This window comes from Perca flavescens, chromosome 5 (genome assembly GCF_004354835.1).
Source record: "Perca flavescens isolate YP-PL-M2 chromosome 5, PFLA_1.0, whole genome shotgun sequence".
Classification (NCBI taxonomy): domain Eukaryota; kingdom Metazoa; phylum Chordata; class Actinopteri; order Perciformes; family Percidae; genus Perca; species Perca flavescens.
This window is the reverse complement of record NC_041335.1, coordinates 36,022,091-36,045,075: the sequence shown is the minus strand read 5'-3', so window position 1 is coordinate 36,045,075 and position 22,985 is coordinate 36,022,091. Positions and strand designations below refer to the sequence as shown.

The 22,985-nt window shown below is 40.5% G+C and overlaps 1 protein-coding gene across 2 annotated transcripts; it reads left to right on the top strand.

Moving 5' to 3' along the window:
• Positions 1-567: 567 nt before the first annotated feature.
• On the top strand, positions 568-21,918 carry entpd4 (ectonucleoside triphosphate diphosphohydrolase 4). Of its 2 annotated transcripts, none has more exons than XM_028578677.1 (13): positions 568-659; positions 1,029-1,182; positions 4,061-4,258; positions 6,929-7,134; positions 8,188-8,338; positions 8,485-8,588; positions 11,509-11,568; positions 11,679-11,809; positions 14,375-14,541; positions 15,600-15,924; positions 19,616-19,701; positions 19,795-19,956; positions 21,438-21,918. In XM_028578677.1, the coding sequence occupies exons 2-13, from the start codon at positions 1,175-1,177 to the stop codon at positions 21,670-21,672; spliced, it is 1,833 nt and encodes a 610-aa protein (XP_028434478.1). In that variant the 5' UTR covers positions 568-659; positions 1,029-1,174; the 3' UTR covers positions 21,673-21,918. The 2 variants fall into 2 exon arrangements, with proteins under 2 accessions (XP_028434478.1, XP_028434477.1); XM_028578676.1 differs by having other exon boundaries at positions 11,679-11,833.
• The last annotated feature ends 1,067 nt before the right edge of the window (positions 21,919-22,985 follow it).

Below are 22,985 nucleotides of genomic sequence, written 5' to 3'. Positions count from 1 at the left end.
AAGTACTACAAACAATCAACAATCTGACACACTGGACACTCTCGGAGTTAACTAATAACTCCAGGAGGTGGCAGCACTGCAACATTAAGAAGGCAAGCTGCCGTTAAAACCCCCAACAGGAAAAGAAGGAGTGTTTTATAATACTAATACTGGTATGAAAAGAATATAAGGTTTATTTATTTATTTGTTTTGGTTGCTTGTTTGTTTTGAATTAATACAAGCCTAGACTCTCTGAATGTTCATGGTATTACACACTCCTGTACAGTTGGTGGTGGTATAATACAAAAGTAGTAATCTGCCAAGAAAAGGAAGAATTTCTACACTTTATTGAGAATATAGATAAACAGACAAACAAACAAACAAACACACAGGGCACATAAACAAATTCACTTAAAAAAAACAGAGACTTTGTCTCGGCTCGAGCAGAGAAATAGCCAAACCTTGGAGCATATTACCTGACCGTTCAAAGCCGGAACGTTGTTCTCATCTGGGCAGAGCGGACACTAAAATCAAACGCACCTTGGTATGGGGGACAACCACGTCACCATCTACGTCACTCGCCGTAGACCTGCCACATATTCGTTAGCCAGCGGTTAGCATCTGGCTGCCCAGAAAATGTCAATATTTACCGAAAATGATGGACTTTCACTTTTTTATTAGTGAGTATTGAATCATTTAAATGCCGCGAACATAAGACTGCTCTGCGTCGACACTGACGTTTAGTAATAATATGACAAATTCAGGTGTTTTTATCTCGCTGCTGTAGCTAAACACGTTACGATAGTCGCTCTCCATGGACAGACGTCTGATAACGCGTAACTAACGTTAGCTGTTTTTAGCTGTGTTTTTTAACAATAGTGTTTTTAACATTGTGAGTCCGTTGAAACCGCCCATTACAGCAGCGATGTATCACAACGGATGTCATGTAGTAGCACCACTTCTTCTGACGTTATTCTAAAGGCCTTTTCTCTTACGGTATCTCTCAGAAGTTGCAAATGTTTCTCCATTTTCCTTCCTTTTTAAAAAAGGTCACGATGACCGGTGAGGGAAACGGGATGGAGCCGCGGAGCATCGAGCCGAAGCTCCCGTCCTCCGCAGACTGAGTCCTCATTTACGTTACTACTACAACAACAACAACAACAACAACAACAAGGAGAAGAAGACTATCTGCATCATGGGAAGGTTAGTTTGGTTTGTTGTCATTTTTTGGGAATGTAAATTGATTTGTGAACTTTCCTACAGACAATTTCTTTTTCTGTTTTTATAATTACCGGTATTTGTATTATTTCCATCAAGAAGTAGAGCTGGGCAATATATCGATATCGATATTGTGATATGAGACTAGAGATCGTCTTAGATTTTAGATTTAGTCTTTTCCTGGTTTTAAAGGCTGCATTACAGTAACGTGATGTACTTTTCTGAACTTACCAGACTGTTGTAGCTCTTCTATTATTTGCCCTTTTTTTTCCCACTTAGACATCATGTCCACATTACTGATGATTATTTATCTAAAATCTAAGTGTGACGATATTTTGTTAAAGCACCAATTATCTAGAATATTGCCACAATATCGATATCGAGGTATTTGGTCAGGAATATCGTGAGATCTGATTTTGTCCATATCGCCCAGCCCTAATTATTTGTATTATTTCCATCAAGAAGTAATACATATACCAGCATACTGTGTAATTTCATACTCCAATCAGAGTACAGAGTAGAGCTGGGCAATGTTTTTTCCCCTAAAAAAATCTGCGATTTTTAAATTTAAAACAAAATAACTGTGAATTGTAAATATATTTTAAATATATATATTTATTGTATTTAATTAAAGTGCAACAACAACCCTTTCTCTAAGTGAAAAGTCACTGTGCAGTGTGCAACAAAGATTGTTAAACATCCAAATTATTTATACTGTATTTGGACTGAAAAAAAAATCTAAAAAATAGATTTTTTGAAAATATGAATCGACTTGACCTACCAACTCGATTTTTAAATCAAATCGAATTTTTTTCCCAGCCCTAGTACAGAGTACAATTCATCCTACTAGTAGCAGTATTCCTCTACTCCACAGGATCTTAAACCACACTCGTGCATGCTCGTATTCATACTTTTACATACACACCACCCCAACCACACACTCTCCATGCTTACACTCCTCCACATATACCATTCATTCCCACTCCTCCACATACATCTTTCACATTTTTAGTACCGGTGCCTGGGCTTTGTGTATCTTACGATACCCGGTACCGGTGCCTGGGCTTTGTGTATCTTACGATACCTGGTACCGGTGCCTGGGCTTTGTGTATCTTACGATACCTGGTACCGGTGCCTGGGCTTTGTGTATCTTACGATACCCGGTCCCGGTGCCTGGGCTTTGTGTATCTTACGATACCCGGTACCGGTGCCTGGGCTTTGTGTATCTTACGATACCCGGTACCGGTGCCTGGGCTTTGTGTATCTGACGATACCCGGTACTGATCCGATAGCGTTGTCAAATTAATAATAAACTTTGTACCTTCCACCTTAGACCTTCCTTCCACCATGTGGGAGAGACTGAAGGCCCCAGACTTTCCTAACTAAACATTACTTTCCAAACTAAGACAAAATAACAGAGATGTTATGTTCTTATTTATTTGTTTACTCAACTCTTGGGGAAAAAACTAACACAGCTGGATCGGCACGTCGATCTGTTCATTTTTCCGATCCCCGATCCAGCTATTTTGTCAATATTGGGACCGATATCCGTTCTTAATATCGGATTGGTGCACCCTCAGTGCTGCAAAAAATAATGTGTAATATCCATGACCGTGGCGACCCCCGCGGTATCAGAAATAGGGGCTGCATTGTTAGAGTGCATGTCGGAGAACGTTTGTATTGTAGGTGCATTATTTCCATGCTGAAGTAGTGACGCTGCATTAAGATAATGTAATTAATAGTGGGGTTTATTGTTATTTGCTACAGAATGCTTAGCCTATATGTCAAGATCAAAGTTGGCCTGTATAGTAACTCAAAAAATGAGGAAGATATGCCTCATTGTGTGTGTGATAGAGGTGTGAATCTTCACCGATCTCCCTATTCGATTCAATTACAATTATCGTGTAAGCAATTCGATATGTCGATGCATCACGATGCGTCAAATATATTTTTCTATTAAATATATAAATTGGATACATAAAACTATACAGCACTGAGCACATGGCACTGCCTGAATGTGCAAAACATACCAGAATATATAAACAGAAATGTTGTTACGCCTACATTACATTATAAACAGAAATAATCGATTATTGCCCGGCTGATTATCGATGCAGCATCATCGATTTGATGCATTGATTATTTGATTAATTTCAACACCTGTAGTGTGTGAATAGAGGTGGGGGGGGGTTCGGACCTGCCCCCACTGCTAAAAAGAATCCTGAAGGAAACACTGATCTGGAAGCTGATGTGAAACCGATCAATGCAATGACATAAAGTATGCATGTCTGTAGATGTCTGTTCATACTGTTTTGTTATGCAGTGACTGGGTGTGTATGACCGTGTGTGTTTATGTATGCTGCTATATGTTTCTATTTTATTCTTTTTTTAAGTAACACTAGCATTTACACTATATTTTTATAGACTCAATGAATGATGCACTGACTGGCGAGCACTTTAAATTGCGTTGTACCTGTGCCAATGACAATAAAGACCTATTCTATATATAGGGCTGCTCCCTCTTAGTTGATTAGTCGTTTTGGTCTTAGTCAACTTAGATTTCTTTAGTCCATTAGTCTTGTTTTATGCTTTTTTTCATGCTGAATGACTTATTTCCAAGAAACATACGAGCACATCTCTGGTAAACACGAGAATTAAAGTGGTGCTTTTGCGTGACTCTTTGTGGAGAAACTCAGATTTACAGATCTGTCGATTAAATCAACTAATCGATTAGTCGATACGATTGAATGAGTGTTAGTCAACTAAGAATTTCTTCAATCGAGCACAGCCCTATCTATATATCTGTGGTATGTTTAGGTATTCTTTTCTCAGGCTCTCCTGTCTTACGTGTGTGTGTCGACAGGATCAGCTTTTCGTGCCTGTTCCCGGCCCCGTGGCATTTCAGCGTGTCGTCCCAGGTCCTTCCCCGGCTCCTCACACCTTCCCTCCGACAGCTGCTCTTCGTCGTCCTGCTGCTCGGCGTCATCGGGCTGCTCTACCTGCTGCTCGTCTCTGGCAAGGGACACGGCGGCTGGATCAGGGAGGAAAACCACTTCCACAGGTACAGCGCTGCTCCGTGTTTATTAGAGGTCGACCGATAGCTAGGTTGGGCCATATTTGCCGATAACCGATTAATCGACCGATAGTATTTAGAATTGATACTGGATAAAAACAAACACTCCAAGTAAAACAGTGCTAAACTTAAATTTAAAAAAAACTGTATTGAACCATGAAACCATAAATGACAAATAAAAACAGTTAAACTGTCGTTTTAGAGCGGTAACAGACGATCTCTGACCTGGAGGGATCTATCTTTCTCACTATATACTCTTTGTTCTCGCTTGGATGCCCATATAAGGCGTAATGTGTGACGGACCTGCCTTCCCATTGGTTGAAAACATAAACTGTTGAGAGAAAATCCCGCAAAACTGACCATTACGCAAGCAATAATTTATCTAGAAAAATACAACGTTTCGGTCCCAGACCTTCATCAGGTAAATGAAGGTCTGATGAAGGTCTGGGACCGAAACGTTGTATTTTTCTAAATAAATTATTGCTTCCGTAATGGTCAGTGTGCGGGATTTTCTCTCAACAATTTTTTATCTGTTACCTTTGATCATATCCTACGCACCTGCCCAACCAAAGAGGTGTGCAAAAAAGTTTTCTCACGTTGTAAACATAAACAAAAGCATCATGGGAGATTCCCTTGTCGGTAGCACCTACTGTCTATGGGTAGCACGGAGTTAGCGGCAGAAATGACTGAAAACGTGATGAATTATGGACATCAAGTGGATAAGCCTTGGATGTAACAGTTTGGATTTAATGCTCAACAACCCCGAAAAAAGGCACAAGTTCCAGTCTGGATAGAAGATCACCTGTAAAGGCTAGAAAGACCCTCTAGAGGCCAGCAGACCCTTCTCAGCTCTAACGATAGTTACACCAATCAACTATCTGTGCTGATTAATCGGCAATACCGATTAATCGGTCCACCTCTAGTGTTTATATACTGTGTCCATGCTCGGGCACACGCTTCGGCTGACCATCGGAATATGTTTAAATGTCTGATATTTGTAACTCCAAATATCCTGCAGCCATGGACAGACCACGAGACAACTATCTCTGTACTCGTTATGCATCTCTTTGTAAACATTTAACGTCTCTTTGTAGTCCGTTTTACATCTTTTGTGTCATTTAAAGTCTTTATGTAGTGGTTTTACTTCTTGTTTTTTAGTTGTTCTTAATATAAATGATCTTGTAATGTTTTCAGTTCATTTCATGGTGTCACACTAAAGTGTACCTTCTTACCTTTCTAACAAAATAACATTTTAACCATTTACTTTAGCTTTGTCTTTACGAGAGAAGCTAACACTTCGCTAAATTACTTTTATTTGCACTTCCGAGGCGATCGCCAGGAAAAGCCAGGTGAAAAGACCGGTCACTGCGCCAGACAGGATGTGTCTGGATATGGCCGATAGCTGCGAACGTTGTCAGAACATGGACTTAAAGATTTATTATCCCCAGAGGGCAATTTGGGTTACAGCCAACAGTAATATATAAATAACAAACACAACCAATACACAACAAGCACAAAAACGTTATTACAAAAAGTAATTCCCAGCACACACACAGCAGACTGAATAAATGACCTCTTGAACCTGTTAGTTCTGCATCGCGGCAGACTGTCTCTGCAGCCTGATGGGAGCAGCACCCCAGTAGATGCTCATCTCAGCCAAGATGGATTTAGCTTTCCTTAAGGACCTGTCCTGATACAGCGATGGAGGTTACGTGAATGATGCCACGACGTTGATCTGTTGCTGCCAGAAATTCCACCGGATGTCCCTCGTTTTGGCGGGATGTGCGTCGCCTTTCTCTTTCTTTGTGTTGTAATTCTAAACTCCGGTAGATTAATAATAATAATAATAATAATAATAATAATACAGTACAGGCCAAAAGTTTGGACACACCTTCTCATTCAATGTGTTTCCTTTATTTTCATGACTATTTACATTGAAACGCATTGAATGAGAAGGTGTGTCCAAACTTTTGGCCTGTACTGTACATTTCATTGATATAGCGCTGTACATGGCACTCAAAGAGACTCTACAGTAAAACCAGCACATACAGCACATTAAAAACAGATAAGCAATAAAATTAACACATAAAACAAGCATATTAAAAGCAATTAAAAACAATAAACCCAGTAACTATCAGGTGAGAAATGTAAGACTAATGTATGTGGAAAGCTAACCTGAAGAGGTGTTTTTTGATGAGTGTTTTGAACGTGTCCAGGTCAGTACAGTCACGGAGGGGTAGGGTGTTCCACAGGGAGGGGGCTGCAGTGATGAAAGTCGCCCCAGGTACGGTGAGCTTCTGAGTACTACGGTTAACTACTCCTCAGATCTCTGCAGGGTAAATCCAGACAGCTAGCTAGACTATCTGTACAATCTGAGTTTTCTGTTGCACGACTTAAACAACTTTTGAACGTACACACGTTCCACCAAAACAAGTTCCTTCCTGGGTCTATTTTGCAGAGGCACCGGGGCTCCGTCCGGAGCTTAGCCCAAGACGATTGTGATTGGTTTAAAGAAATGCCAATAAACCCAGAGAACATTTTTCTCCCATCCCAGAATGCTGTGTGGACTAGTCAGACCTTCCTTTGCAGTGCTGTGGAGGAAGGTCTGATGATGAGCACAGGCAACATAGTCTTTAACAATTCTTTGTTGTCCAAAAGGCACTTGGCCCGCGTGACCGATGTGGATGCAACCGATACGAGCAACCCCAACCTGAACTACGGCCTGGTGGTGGACTGTGGCAGCAGCGGCTCCAGGGTGTTTGTGTACTGTTGGCCTCGGCATAACGGCAATCCGCACGAACTGCTGGACATCCGGCAAATGAGAGATCAACACCGCAAGCCAGTGGTCATGAAGATCAAACCCGGTAAGATCTGCAGGCTTGCATGTAATAGCACCGTTTGTTTGAAGACTCTAAACTGAGGAAATATAATGTAAGAAAAACCAATCGAAGTTTATTCTCATGAACGGGTTCGTGTGATATCGTACGACAACGTATGCTTTACTTTTAACTCCACCTTCTAGTCTCTGCTCAGCTTGCTTGGAACAGAGGGCGGTACCAAAACAAGTTCAAGGTACTATCCAAAACTTCTGCTAAAAGGGAAAACGACAAAGGAGCCGGTCGAGCCGTGCCATGCAGCGTAAAACGGCCTTCGCTTCCTCCAGGCTCGAGTCATTGTACAACATGTTCTCATCAACGGGTTCGTGTGATGTCGTAAAACTATTCGAATGATATCCTACGAAAGAACAGCTGCTGCCGGCCCCTCACGTGACGAACAATCGCATGAACGTTAAAGTGCCCATGTTATGCTCATCTTCAGGTTCACAATTGTATTTAGAGGTTATATGAGCACATTTCTGGTAAACACAAGATTTAAAGTGGTGCTTTTGCAGGATTAATTGTGGAGAAACTCAGTTTTACAGATGGTTAATTAACTACATTTATATTGTGCTTTTCTAGTCTTAACCACCTCTCAAAGCGCACAGCTCTGTCAATTAAATGTGTTAGTCGACTAAGAATTTCTTTAGTGGAGGACAGCCCTATAACGTTCCCATGGCAACAGGGGGAAATGGCTGCTCTTGTGTGAAGTAAACGCAACATTTTTCAACTTTCTGCTAAGATATATGTGACTTTTTTGCAACGAAAATGCGGGGATTATGAAATCGGCAATTTATGCGGAGAAAGTGCAGCGTATTTGACAAAAATGCGTAATATATATGCATAAATATGCGGACTTTGGCCGATTATGCGTTGAATTATGCGATCACATAATCACGTTTTACTGGAGGGACTGATTACATTGCTTTAGCTATATGTACGAATGGTTCACGACAACAGCCTGAACCGTTACACGCTAGTTTGTTATTTACTCTCTATAAAATATATATGTTTGGTTCTTTATGTTGTTTCCTTTTGTAGGTATCTCTGAATTGGCTAAAACACCTGAGAAAGCCAGCGATTATATCTATCCACTGCTGAGCTTTGCAGCCCAACACATTCCCAAAAATAAACACCAAGAAACTCCCTTGTACATCCTGTGTACAGCAGGAATGAGAGTCCTCCCTGAAAGGTACAGTTGGCCTCAATGAGCTTCCTCTTACAATGTAAACCTGCTCTACTTCCACAAGCCCCACATGTACAGTACATTTCCCACTGAAAAGGAAAAAGTTTTATATGCTGTACATTTTACACTGAAGTTGATTTGTTTGATTTCAGTCAACAAGAAGCTCTTCTTGAGGATCTGCGAACAGACATCCCAGTCCACTTCAACTTCCTCTTCTCTGACTCGCACGTGGAAGTGATTTCTGGGAAACAGGAAGGTAAACAAAAGGAATAGATGGGAAATTTAAAAAAAACAGTATGCTCAACTAAAAGGTATCGCAGTTACAGCTTTATTTAGAGTCATGCTTTTATAAAACATTGTGATTATGTAATAACATTTAATGATACAGTGCCATAGTTTTGATTCACCACTTTATTGGCGTTGAAAGATTTCCTGACACAAAGTCACATGGTACACAAAGGCTGCGTTCAGACTGAAGGCAAAAGTGGACCAAATCTGATTTTTTTTTTTTTTTTTGGGTCAAGTGACCAGGTCAGACTTCTTCAGAAGTAGCTTGAACCCCCAAATCTTGGACAGATCTCATTTTTTTTCAAATCAGATTTAGACCACTTCCATATGGGGTCCTGAATCAGACCCAGGTCAGATTTATTTTTTCTTCAGTGTAGCTGCAGTGTGAACAACCGAGGCGGATTTGATGCGACTTTTACAGTACAGGCCAAAAGTTTGGACACACCTTCTCATTCAATGCGTTTCCTTTTTATTTTCATGACTATTAACATTGTAGATTCTCACTGAAGGCATCAAAACTATGAATGAACACATATGGAATTATGTACTTAACAAAAAAGTGTGAAATAACTGAAAACATGTCTTATATTTTAGATTCTTCAAAGTAGCCACCCTTTGCTTTTTTTTATTAATAAGGGAAAAAATTCCACTAATTAACCCTGACAAAGCACACCTGTGAAGGTAAAACCATTTCAGGTGACTACCTCCTGAAGCTCATTGAGAGAACACCAAGGGTTTGCAGAGTTATCAAAAAAAGCAAAGGGTGGCTACTTTGAAGAATCTAAAATATAAGACATGTTTTCAGTTATTTCACACTTTTTTGTTAAGTACATAATTCCATATGTGTTCATTCATAGTTTTGATGCCTTAAGTGAGAATCTACAATGTAAATAGTCATGAAAATAAAAAGGAAACGCACTGAATGAGAAGGTGTGTCCAAACTTTTGGCCTGTACTGTATGTCAATCTACATCGACATTTGTCACAATTATTCTCCGGCGGGAGTTAGCCCGAGACACAGACAGTCACATTAAAAACCAGACTAGGCCTACAACATGGAGAAGAGTGATGGAGCAAGTCAATGGAGGGAGAGGGAGGTGTTAGACCTAATTAATTTGCAGCCCTAACCCCCGCAAAAGGCCAAAAAAGCCAATTTGTCTCTCTTTCTCTTCATTCTTCTCCTCCTCAGCACCTGCTCATTAATGTTACGGCTGCCATTACACAAACATTTTTAAATAAAAAAAAAAATAATCCATAAGCTCCCTACCTTTAGTGCGACAGCGTGCTGCGTCTGATGTCATTGTTCTTTTGTGCATGAAACCGCAAACAGTTCACACTGGGATCTGATATATTGGCCACATTTTAAAAGGTCACGTGAACAGCCAAACAAAAAAATCTGATCTGAGCAAAAAAAAAACTGAATTAAGCATTAAGACTTGCGGTGTGAACGTAGCCCAAAGGCTCCGTTCTGACGTGGTTTTTAAAATCGGATCTGAGCAATCCGATCACAAGTGGACGGCTCTCGGAAAGACAAAGCAGCGGCTGTAAAACGTCTTTCATTTCTTAGACTTTTCACAATAAAAGTCCCCGGGTTTTTTTGTTATTTAAATGCTTTTATTATGAAGCGTAAAAATCTGGGTCTTAAATTGCGTTGTGTCATATAGTGTTATGACTTTATCTCTTATCTGCTGGTTCCACAGCCTCGCAGTGAAAGACAGAAACAGCCTGAACAGTATAACAGTATATATATATATATATATATATATATATATATATATATATTACAGTCAAAACCTGCTCTAAAAGTATTTGTGTGAATCAAAGATTTAAATTCTCTTTGGAATCAACAAATCTTGTGCAAAGCAAGAAGCGTTTTGTCTTCTTCAGATCATGTTCTTCCATCAAGACCTCGTTATATTTGACCTGCTTTGAAAACTGATCGCCACTTTAATTCTTTTATGCCTTCTGCAATTTGACTTTTAAATGGATAAATACTGTCAGAGACAGTGTTTCTCAAATGGGGGTACATGACATTTTTTGCAAAATGATTTTCAGTTCCAAGGCTGTAGTTACCTTTACTGTCTTTTTTTTTTTCTCCAAGTTTGTCGCTTATTCCAAAGTTTTTGTCTCTGTTTTTGAAGTTTGTCACCTTTTTTTTGAAGGTTTTGTCGCTTGTTTTGCCCTATTCTTGCCTGCCTTCCGTTTTTTCTTCAACGTTTTTTGTCATCTTTTTCGAAGTTTGTCACTTTTTTCAATTTTTTGTTACTTTTCTCGCCCTAGTGTTGCCTTCCTTCTTTCTACTGTTTTTTTTTTTAAGTTTCTGTTGCTATTTTCAACCTATTCTTGCCTTCCTTCCTTCCTTCTACCATCTTTTTTTCAAGTTTTTGTCTCCTTTTTCCATGATCATTTAAATGTTTTCCAGATCCAAGGCTGTTGTTTAGTAAATCTATCGCTGACATCGCTGTATTCTTCCTCTTTATAGAGACTTTTTCTTTATACCAAAAATGATTCGTGCTGTTCGTACATGGCTTAAAGAAACTGTTGAAAGGGGGAACATTATTGAAAAAAGCTTGAGAACCACTGCTCTAGTATGTAGGCTTGTCTGCTGTATGTATGTGTGTTGTCTGTAGCTGCTCTTAACGAATGGCTCCTTATGGGATTAATAAAGTTTCTTTCCTTGTGTTTTAGTTTTATACTTGTTAGAGTTTATGTTTCTTTTGCTTTTCCTTTTCATGTGCAGTGAAATGTTTTGGTGTTGTCCGTATTAATGCTGTCTGATTTCAAGTTGTTTTGGACCCCAGGAAGGAAGACTAGCTGGTCGTCTAGGCGTCAGCTAATGGGGATCCCTATAATAAACCAAACTAAACATTTTGTCATGATTTGCTTCAGGTGTCTATGCATGGATTGGAATAAACTTTGTCCTCGGGAGGTTTAACCATGTGCACAATGGTAAGGACCGAAGCAAGTAGTATTTCAACAGTACAAACAGTTCATTTTTACACATGGTAAACTCACCCTGCCTGACTCTGTCACCTGTTTTTTTGTGTCAATCTTTGAAGATGGGGAAGCTGTGGTGGAGGTGAATGTCCCCGGCAGTGACCAGCAGGAGGCGCAGGTGAGGAAAAGGACTGCCGGTGTCCTGGACATGGGCGGGGTCTCCACACAGATCGCATACGAAGTGCCCAAAACTGTAAGCTTTGCTTCTCCACAACAGGTTATTATCCACAACCAATTCTGTTATTGTGCTGTTTTGGTTTTTGTCACTCAACCTTTGTTTCTTCTCCCTCCTTCCAACCTCTGTCATTCCCTGGTTTAAACCATGTATGCACCATTTTTGTCCCGCGGAGAGGATCTGCTCTCCATCCATCACTGTTGAAGTCACACTGTGAGCCTGCTGCATGACTCCATAGCAGGATTTTTGGACCGAGATCATTAAATCATATACTTAAAGGTCCCATGACGTGGTGCTCTTTGGATGCTTTTATATAGGCCTTAGTGGTCTCCTAATACTGTATCTGAAGTCTCTTTTATTAAGACCTTAGTGGTCCCCTAATACTGTATCTGAAGTCTCTTTTATATAGACCTTAGTGGTCCCCTAATACTGTATCTGAAGTCTCTTTTATATAGACCTTAGTGGTCCCCTAATACTGTATCTGAAGTCTCTTTTATATAGACCTTAGTGGTCCCCTAATACTGTATCTGAAGTCTCTTTTATATAGACCTTAGTGGTCCTCTAATACTGTATCTGAAGTCTCTTTTATATAGACCTTAGTGGTCCCCTAATACTGTATCTGAAGTCTCTTTTATATAGGCCTTAGTGGTCCCCTAATACTGTATCTGAAGTCTCTTTTATATAGGCCTTAGTGGTCCCTAATACTGTATCTGAAGTCTCTTTTATATAGACCTTAGTGGTCCCCTAATACAATATCTGAAGTCTCTTTTATATAGACCTTAGTGGTCCCCTAATACTGTATCTGAAGTCTCTTTCCCGGAATTCAGCCTTGGTGCAGAATTACAGCCACTAGAGCCAGACCCACAATGAGCTTTCCTTAGGATGTGCCAGGAGAAGATTCCTGATTGGTCCATCTGAGCTTTCATTTTTCAAAGGCAGAGCAGGATACCCAGGGCTCGGTTTACACCTATCACCATTTCTAGCCACTGGGGGGCCATAGGCAGGCTGGGGGAACTCATATTAATGTTAAAAAACCTCAAAAGTGAATTTTTCATGCCATGGGACCTTTAAGAGACAGTTAAATGCAGTGGAAGTTGTTCATGTCCAGTTGTTTTGTTTGTGTTGTAGTGATTGATGTACATTAGCAGGTTTGGCACACACAGCTTTTCCTTTTGGCTCTCGTAGTTTTTCCTTTACACCACAAGATGCTCAATTTAATTTTCCTCATCGTCATCTAGTTAGACAGCTTTTGTTCTATATTGTTTTAAGATACATTAAAGGGTAATTTTGTGTATTTTTTTTTTATTGCAACCTGGACCCCATTGTCTTCCATTCATTGGTGACAACATTATGGAAAGGATCCCTACAGAGATAGACCTTCTTGTTAAAGAGTAAGATCCTTTTTGTTTAATGTGAAACCCACCAGACTCCATGTAAATAATCAGGACTTTTAGCATGTATAGAGCCAGCATATCTCCACCAGACTCCATGTAAATAATCAGGACTTTTAGGGTGTATAGAGCCAGCATATTTCCACCAGACTCCATGTAAATAATCAGGACTTTTAGGGTGTATAGAGTCAGCATATCTCCACCAGACTCCATGTAAATAATCAGGACTTTTAGCATGTATAGAGCCAGCATATTTCCACCAGACTCCATGTAAATAATCAGGACTTTTAGCGTGTATAGAGCCAGCATATCTCCACCAGACTCCATGTAAATAATCAGGACTTTTAGCGTGTATAGAGCCAGCATATCTCCACCAGACTCCATGTAAATAATCAGGACTTTTAGCGTGTATAGAGCCAGCATATTTCCACCAGATTCCATGTAAATAATCAGGACTTTTAGCATTATAGAGCCAGCATATTTCCACCAGACTCCATGTAAATAATCAGGACTTTTAGCGTGTATAGAGCCAGCATATCTCCACCAGACTCCATGTAAATAATCAGGACTTTTAGCGTGTATAGAGCCAGCATATCTCCACCAGACTCCATGTAAATAATCAGGACTTTTAGCGTGTATAGAGCCAGCATATTTCCACCAGACTCCATGTAAATAATCAGGACTTTTAGCATTATAGAGCCAGCATATTTCCACATGTAAATGGGTGAATTAAGGGTTTATTTCACCACAGTGGTGATTGTTGAACATTGGAAAGATGAACCAAGACGACTTTTGGTAGTTTTATTTAGTTTCTGTCGACTTTGAATGAAGTGTGTTTTATGTCGATAAAAGTCCTGATTATTTACATGGAGTCTGGTGGGTTTGGTGATCGTTAAACTAAAAGGATCTTACTCTTTAACAAGAAGGTCTATATCTGTAGGGATCCTTTCCATAATGTTGTCAGACACTTAGGATATTAATTTTAAAACAGCACTTTTAGTGGACAAAAATTGACGGTGCACAATTGCCCATTAACGTTACTTTGCAGCTTGTTTCTCGCTTGCTACTGGACCAATTTTAAAGATTGTTGTTCCCATCAGTCACTTAAAAACAAAAACCTGGGAAAATAGGGTCCAGGTTGAAACAAAACGAGAGTTTAACAATATACTAAATGGGTTTTCTTGTTTCCTAGGAGGAAGTAGCCAAGAACTTACTGGCCGAGTTCAACTTGGGCTGTGACGCACATCGCACCGAGCACGTTTATCGTGTTTACGTGTCCACCTTCCTTGGGTTCGGAGGAAATGCGGCCCGCCAAAGATACGAGGAGAGTGTCATCAGAAACACCGCCACTCGAAACAAGTGAGATCCACAGCCAGATCACTCTTTCTTTGCTAAATGTTTTCTAGGGTGACCAGATGAGAATGGGTAAAATTTGGGACGAGACTGGGGGTGGGGGGGCGGAGGTGTAACATGAATTTCAAAACTCCGACCGACTGTCTTGTCTGCGCTTTAACATCAGCAACATCCAATCCAATCACTCCTTCTGGTGGCTGCCTGCACTTAACATGAATTTCAAAACTCAGCACCAAGATTATTTATTATTTTTATTCAGAAACTCAACTGTCTTGTCTTATAAACCCGAAAATACAAATAAAAAATCATTAAAATCATTACCATTAACTTCTTGACCTGCTCACGCTGCCCCCTGCTGGCTTCTTTCCCTGTGTGTGTTTGTGTTCATGTCTTTGTCTAATGTTTGTCTGATTGTGGTCTGTTGTGCTCCTATTGTACTTTTTTGGCTTAATAGTACCTTTTACCAAATGTATTTCAAATGTTATATTGTTATGTAATTGTGTAATTTTACATTCTTTTAGGGTGACTATTTTACCATCTGTCTAGAGACTGCCGATGAAAAATAGCCTTCTTGCTAACTCTGGCATATTGAAAGAAATGATTATTAATATGCACTGTCTCTGTAATAAAATAAAAAAAAAAAAAAAAAAAAAAAAACAGGGATGTAGGGATACTTTCCATAATGTTGTCACCAATGAATGGAAGACAATGGGGTCCAGGTTGCAATAAAAAAAAAACAACACAAAATTACCCTTTAATGTATGTGTTTAATGTAAACAATATAGAACAAAAGCTGTCTAAAAAAAATTAAATTGAGCATCTTGTGGGGTAAAGAAAAAAAACTATATATACAATTAAAAAATCACCATGAACAGTTTCTAATGTTCAATCAGACTATAACTACTCCAGTCTGGAGTAGTTTTAGAGTCTGCTCTTGAGACTTTGCTCTAATTTTCGGGACAGTTAGGGCAGGATTCGGGACATCTGCTTGGATTTCGGGACTGTCCCGAATGTTTTCTGTCCCGGTCAGTAAAGTTTTTACACCGTGTTTGTGATTTCTCCAGACTCTTAGGGCAGCGTAACGGCGAGACGGCAGACTCTCCGCTACTGGACCCTTGTCTGCCCGCAGACCTGCAGGATGAAATCGGTCCGTCTACCCAGAAGCTCTATCTGCGAGGCACCGGAGACTTTGACCAGTGTAGACAGATTCTCCAGCCGTTCCTCAACCGCACCAACGAGACCCTGACCTCGCTCAACGGCGTCTACCAGCCGGCCATCGACTACGACAACAGTCAGTTCTACGGCTTCTCTGAGTTCTACTACTGCACGGAGGATGTGCTGCGCATGGGCGGCGATTATAACGCTTCCAAATATGCCCAAGCTGCCAAGGTAAACAAACTCTACTCTCGTAGAGGCATACAGTACACTAGACAACTCTGAAAAGACTAAAGTCTGACATAGGGCTGCTCGATTATGGGAAAAAAATACAATCACGATTATTTCGGTCAATACTGAAATCACGATAATTTAACACGATTACTCGTTGACTTCTGGCAAGATGTTGCAATTATTGAACTTAAAAAAACAGTGGAAAAGTTAACTAAATTGACAGTAAAAAAACAACGACACATAAATGTGTAATTTGCCGTAATACTTTTCCTATTGAAACTTTATTTTTTCATTCAGAACACAAGAAAAAATAAGAGTTTACTTGCAAAACCTAATGAGCTTAATAATTGTTTTTCTCAATTGTTCTGTTTTTGTGATCATTGGGAGCCGAAATCATAAACACGATTACATTTTGATTAATTGCACAGCCCTAGTCTGACACCATCTCACATCTAGAAGATTTTACTACGGAGGCTTCAAACTTACGATAATATCAAACCTGTTGATTTTGTTGGAACGTCAAGACGGAAAAAGACTGACTTAAGACAGCTCGGCCCGAGTTTTATGACCTCCTAATGCCTAAAAGACACTAGGGGCCTATCTTGCTTTTTTTCAGAAAAGTGTTCGTTTACATGTACCCGTGTATATACAGTATATATGCCATCAATGCTGTCAAGAGCACGCCAGACCTGTAGGTGGCAGTGTAACGAGAAGCTCAAACCCACATTAGCCAATCAGAATCCCGACAATAGCAACTACAGCAACCAATCACTTCCTCTCTTTCTCTCTCTCGGTTGCCTAAGCCTCCGTTTGTCTCAGTTTACATGCAAACGTGCAAACGAAGATTTCCAAAATCTCCACTTTGGCCGGAGTTTTTAGAAATAATTGTTTTCTGTGATAAAAACAGGGTTTTCATGTAAATGAGAGGCCAAACCGCAGGAAAATAGCTGCGTCTTTCCTTCTTGTAAACCGGGCCTAAAAGTCTGACCCAATCTCACATCTAAAGACAATCTTCTCACATCTAACGATCAAGACTTTTATAACATGTACAGTACAGGCCAAAAGTTGGACACACTTTCTCATTCAATGCGTTTCCTTTTTATTTTCATGACTATTTACATTGTAGATTCTCACTGAAGGCATCAAAACTATGAATGAACACATATGGAATTATGTACTTAACAAAAAAGTGTGAAATAAGTAAAAACATGTCTTATATTTTAGATTCTTCAAAGTAGCCACCCTTTGCTTTTTTATTAATAAGGGAAAAGATTCCACTAATTAACCCTGACAAAGCACACCTGTGAAGGTAAAACCATTTCAGGTGACTACCTCATGAAGCTCATTGAGAGAACACCAAGGGTTTGCAGAGTTATCAAAAAAAGCAAAGGGTGGCTACTTTGAAGAATCTAAAATATAAGACATGTTTTCAGTTATTTCACACTTTTTTGTTAAGTACATAATTCCATATGTGTTCATTCATAGTTTTGATGCCTTCAGTGAGAATCTACAATGTAAATAGTTATGAAAATAAAGAAACACATTGAATGAGAAGGTGTGTCCAAACTTTTGGCCTGTACTGTAAAGACTGGGGATCTTGCAGGGTCACACATTGCAAGACTACAACTAGATTAGTTTTGAAAAATGTAACCTAGCTAGCTAGCTACAGCTAGCATTAGCCGGTAACTTGAGGGAGAGTTTGCAGATGTTCTGTTGTTCCGTACATGCAGATGAATGTCTCCAGTACCTGCTGTTTATCTGCCGGTAAAACTCCCGCTGGATGATGCACTTCAGAAGGGTAGCGTGTAGCTTAGCGCGCCGCCATAGCAACCATCAACAACACTGTTGCTAGCCGTTTGCTGCTTCCTGTTTGGTGCTGGAGGGAGAGCACCCATTGGTTGTTGACAATGTTCACGTGATTTAACTTCACTACCGAGACTTAAAACTTACGATAATATCCAACAGGTTTGATTTTGTTGGAACATCTGGACGGGAATGAGACTGACTGGGACCGAGATTTATGACCTCACACCAAAAGATTGAGACAACGGGCGCGCCCCGACTCTCGCAACAAGGTTCATACATTTTGAAAAAACCTGCAAGAGTTATGGAATTTGAAAAATGCTAATTTTTTTTTTAACACAGCATAATAATATGTGATTAATAAATGTATTTTCACGTTGTCTTAACCTCAGCGTTGTATTCGGGGATCGATATTAAGAATCCCACTATGAACCACAGACATTATCATTCACTTTATAGTTAAACCTCTGAGGGTAAACTTTAACACAGATTTTTATTCTTATTGTATAATGTCAACTGACATTTTCAGGAACACATAGTCATGGAAATTAGCCAAAAAGTCATGAAAAAGTGTTGGTTAAAATGCGTATGAACCCTGTAGCAAGACTCTCAGGATTTAATTCCCATATGTTAAATTTGTTTGCGTGTTGTTTGGCAGTACTTTCAGTCAAAAGTAGGGATGCACCGCACATTCGGCCACCGAAGATTTTCGGCCGAAAATGGCCCAAAAGGGCATTTTCGGTTTTGTGATGACGCAAACAGAAACCGCGACCTGCACGTGTGTGAGTACCCGATCCGTTCCTCCTGCAGTGCGTCTCCTTTAACGAGGTTGAGAAGTGCTCTCAGAGTCTGTCAGCACACGTTTCAGTGAGATCTATTTGGATCCTCTGCACTTCATTGTGACTTTACTTGATCCGCGTTATAAAGACCATTACTTGGATGTGGAAATAAAGCAGCGCGCACGAGAAATGATCCAGGCCGCGATGGATGCTGAGAACCCGCACGGAGACGGAGCGCACGGAGCAGGAGGACATCAGAGCGCAGAAAAAAAAAGACTCGTCTCTCTGCACCAGATGAGGGGCATGCACCCTCGTTGTCGGATATGTTCAGTGAAATCCTGCAAGAAAATTTCTCAAATAATAATAATAATAACAATAACAATAGGTAAGCTATTCTGTTCTTAGGCTACTATATACTGTATGTGACTATCAGATTGTAGCCATATTTCTGCTAGATATTTTTTTAATTAAACTTTAATATTAATTTATACAATTGCAATGCCTTGATTTTATTAAAGTTAGTACACAGTCATAGCCATAAATGCAATGGTACTAATAATTGCCATAATTTCTTTCGGTGTTTCGGTTTTCGGTCTTGGTTTCCTCTTTTTCGGTTTTCGGTTTCGGCCAAGAATTTTCATTTCGGTGCATCCCTAGTCAAAAGAAGGCCATTCAAGTCCAGCTACATGTTCAATCTGTTCAATGCTGATTGGTCTGGTGGTGGCGAGGACCCTAAACTATACACAACATGGCTGCTGTTACAACATTTGGTATCAAACATCAGAAAGAATACGAGTTGTGCACGAAGGAATCTCCAGACAGCAGCCAGAATGCAGCAACTACAGCTACGGCAAAGAAAAGACCGTCACGGCTAAAAACTGGTGTTAACCAGACCGTGTTAATACGCTGGGAGTAGGATTCGGTATTCGGTTCCGGATTCGGCAGAATCTTAACCAGTGGATTCGGTATTCAGCCGAACCCCCAAAATCTGGATTCAGTGCATCCCTAGTGTGTCTCTATGAAGCATGTCAGATAATACATAATTATCTGTAAACAACGGGGGTTAACGTTGTATTAACGTTCCTGATGTTGTGGTTTAATGTTCCCAGAGTTACTGTTCGACCCAGTGGCAGTCTCTGAGGGAGCGCTTCGACTCCGGCCTGTACGCCTCACACGCCGATCTCCACAGACTCAAGTAAGTCTCACCGGGTTACCGAACTGTCCTAAAGCAGCCTGCCAGCGCGAAGAAGAAGAATGTTTATCGATGTCTTTGTGCTCCGGCCTGCAGGTACCAGTGTTTTAAATCAGCATGGATGTACGAAGTGTTGCACTCAGGCTTCTCGTTCCCAGCCAATTATAAAAACCTGAAGACGGCCCTGTTGGTCTACGATAAGGAGGTCCAGTGGACACTCGGAGCGATTCTCTACAGAACACGGTTTCTGCCTCTGAGGTAAGATTTCCTGTCACATACAGTACAGGCCAAAGGTTTGGACACACCTTCTCATTCAATGTGTTTCTTTATTTTCATGACTATTTACATTGTAGATTCTCACTGAAGGCATCAAAACTATGAATGAACACATATGGAATTATGTACTTAACAAAAAAGTGTGAAATAACTGAAAACATGTCTTATATTTTAGATTCTTCAAAGTAGCCACCCTTTGCTTTTTTTGATAACTCTGCAAACCCTTGGTGTTCTCTCAATGAGCTTCATGAGGTAGTCACCTGAAATGGTTTTACCTTCACAGGTGTGCTTTGTCAGGGTTAATTAGTGAAATTATTTCCCTTATTAATAAAAAAGCAAAGGGTGACTACTTTGAAGAATCTAAAATATAAGACATGTTTTCAGTTATTTAACACTTTGTTGTTAAGTACATAATTCCATATGTGTTCATTCATAGTTTTGATGCCTTCAGTGAGAATCTACAATGTAAATGGTCATGAAAATAAAAAGGAAACGCATTGAATGAGAAGGTGTGTCCAAACTTTTGGCCTGTACTGTATGCTCTCGTTCTTAGTCACTTTAAGGATGAAGCTTTAAGGGCTTTTCACACGGGGAGCGACACTTCGCCTGCATAGTCGCGTGTAGGGCTGCTCCCTCTTCAATTAGTCAATTAGTCGACTAATCGGTCGTTTTGGTCTTAGTCGACTTAGATTTCTTTAGTCCATTAGTCATGTTTGATGCTTTTTTTCATGCTGAATGACTTATTTCCAAGAAACGTACGAGCACATCTCTGGTAAACACGAGAATTAAAGTGGTGCTTTTGCATGACTGTTTGCGGAGAAACTCAGATTTACAGATCTGTCGATCAAATCAACTAATCGATTAGTCGGTACGATTGAATGAGTGTTAGTCGACTAAGAATTTCTTCAATCGAGCACAGCCCTAGTCGCGTGGCTCCGCAGGGTCTCGCTGCGCTCCTCATGTGAAGCCGTACCACTGAATGAGATCAGCTGACTGTGGTGTCAATCATCCCTAATCACAGCTCGATTGATAACAAGCAGATCCTAGTCCGTCTTTACTTCCATGACAAACACTCGTCACTTTGTAACACACGTTATAATGCTCGCCTAGCTGCTAGCATGGCTCGCCCTCATACTCTGCTTCTGACTGGCTAGTAGTCCTTACCTAGCTACTGAGCATGTGCGACTCCCAACAAAGATGTAACAGAAGTGAGATGTCTCACTCTGTAGCTAAAACAGAGAGCTCAACACACAGGGTGAAAAGAGGAGCTGCAGCAATGTGCAATACGACATAAATATGGTGTTTTTTGAAAATTAAACCATGTAAACCTATTCTGATATAACCTCTAAATACAATTATGAACCTGAAAATGAGCATAATATGAGCACTTTAACATTTAATGAACACGGCCCTGAACTGACTTTTGTTTTGTTTGTTGACACGGTAACGTTTGTCTCTTCCAGGGACATCCAGCAGGAAAGTCTGAAAGCGGTGCACTCACACTGGCGCCACAGCTTCTCCTTTGTCAACAACCACTACCTATTCCTGGCTTGTTTCTTCATCGTCTTGTTGTCCATCATGCTGTACTTACTGCGCCTCCGCCGCATCCACCGGCGCGCGGCGCAGTCCTGCACGCCTTCCTCCGTGCCGTGGTTAGAGGAGGGCCTCGGCTCACCCACGATCCCGATCGACCTCTAAACTTTCTCAAGTCCTGACAGCACGTCTGACTCTCCAAAGCCGATCGCGTTTTTCTCTCCGAGAGGATCTGCTTGTCCAGCGAGCGTTTTTAAAAAGTCTGCGAAACCCCTTCAGAGATGCTGGAGAGAATCGAGTGAGTCTTCAGACTTAACCGGAGCCATGAAAGTCTTCTGTGTTTTGAAGTTATTTAGTTTTAATAATGCAACGGATTCTCACTCCCATCGCCTAAAATACAGACGCTTGGTCAGGTGTCTTTGGCGTTGTTATTGACGCTAAGAGTCTCCTTTAGCGTCATATATAAACACGCTTTATCTAAACGTGCTGGGTCGGGACTATTGCCGTCACTTTTGACGCGGTTAGGTTAAAGGGATACGCCACCGTTTGTTGAAATAGGGCTTATCACGGTCCCCCCTAGCTGTAGATACAGTACAGGCCAAAAGTTTGGACACACCTTCTCATTCAATGCGTTTCCTTTTTATTTTCATGACTATTAACATTGTAGATTCTCACTGAAGGCATCAAAACTATGAATGAACACATATGGAATTATGTACTTAACAAAAAAGTTTGAAATAACTGAATACATGTCTTATATTTTAGATTCTTCAAAGTAGCCACCCTTTGCTTTTTTATTAATAAGGGAACAAATTCCACTAATTAACCCTGACAAAGCACACCTGTGAAGGTAAAACCATTTCAGGTGACTACCTCATGAAGCTCATTGAGAGAACACCAAGGGTTTGCTGAGTTATCAAAAAAAGCAAAGGGTGGCTACTTTGAAGAATCTAAAATATAAGACATGTTTTCAGTTATTTCACACTTTTTTGTTAAGTACATAATTCCATATGTGTTCATTCATAGTTCTGATGCCTTCAGTGAGAATCTACAATGTAAATAGTCATGAAAATAAAGGCAACACATTGAATGAGAAGGTGTGTCCAAACTTTTGGCCTGTACTGTTAGCGGGCCAACGCATTTTTTGTGCATGCATTGTTTTAGTCTGCTGCAACACCGGCAGTGCCGCCGCTAGTTAGCTTAGCATAGTGAATGGATTCCTATGTTGCCGGTTAGCATGTCGTGGGTGGGCTTACGTTTCCGTGACACGCGGTAATAACGGGACGGCTGGGTTTAGGAAACGTGACACGCGTGCCACGATCCCCGGTACCTGGGTGAAAGTCCTGTGTTGTTTGACCCATCCACCCCCCCCCAAACCAACCTCCCTATGTGGATTTTCGGCCTTTCATACCACTCCCTACCGTAGTCGTAGAATCTTCACTGATCTTTCGATTCGATTACGATTATCACGTCTTCGA

What these genes read in the sequence shown, in the direction of transcription:
- entpd4 (XM_028578676.1), top strand. An exon ending in GATTTCTGGGAAACAGGAAG is followed by an intron (nt 8,589 to 11,508) that starts GTAAACAAAAGG and finishes GATTTGCTTCAG; the next exon opens with GTGTCTATGCATGGATTGGA. An exon ending in GTTTAACCATGTGCACAATG is followed by an intron (nt 11,569 to 11,678) that starts GTAAGGACCGAA and finishes CAATCTTTGAAG; the next exon opens with ATGGGGAAGCTGTGGTGGAG.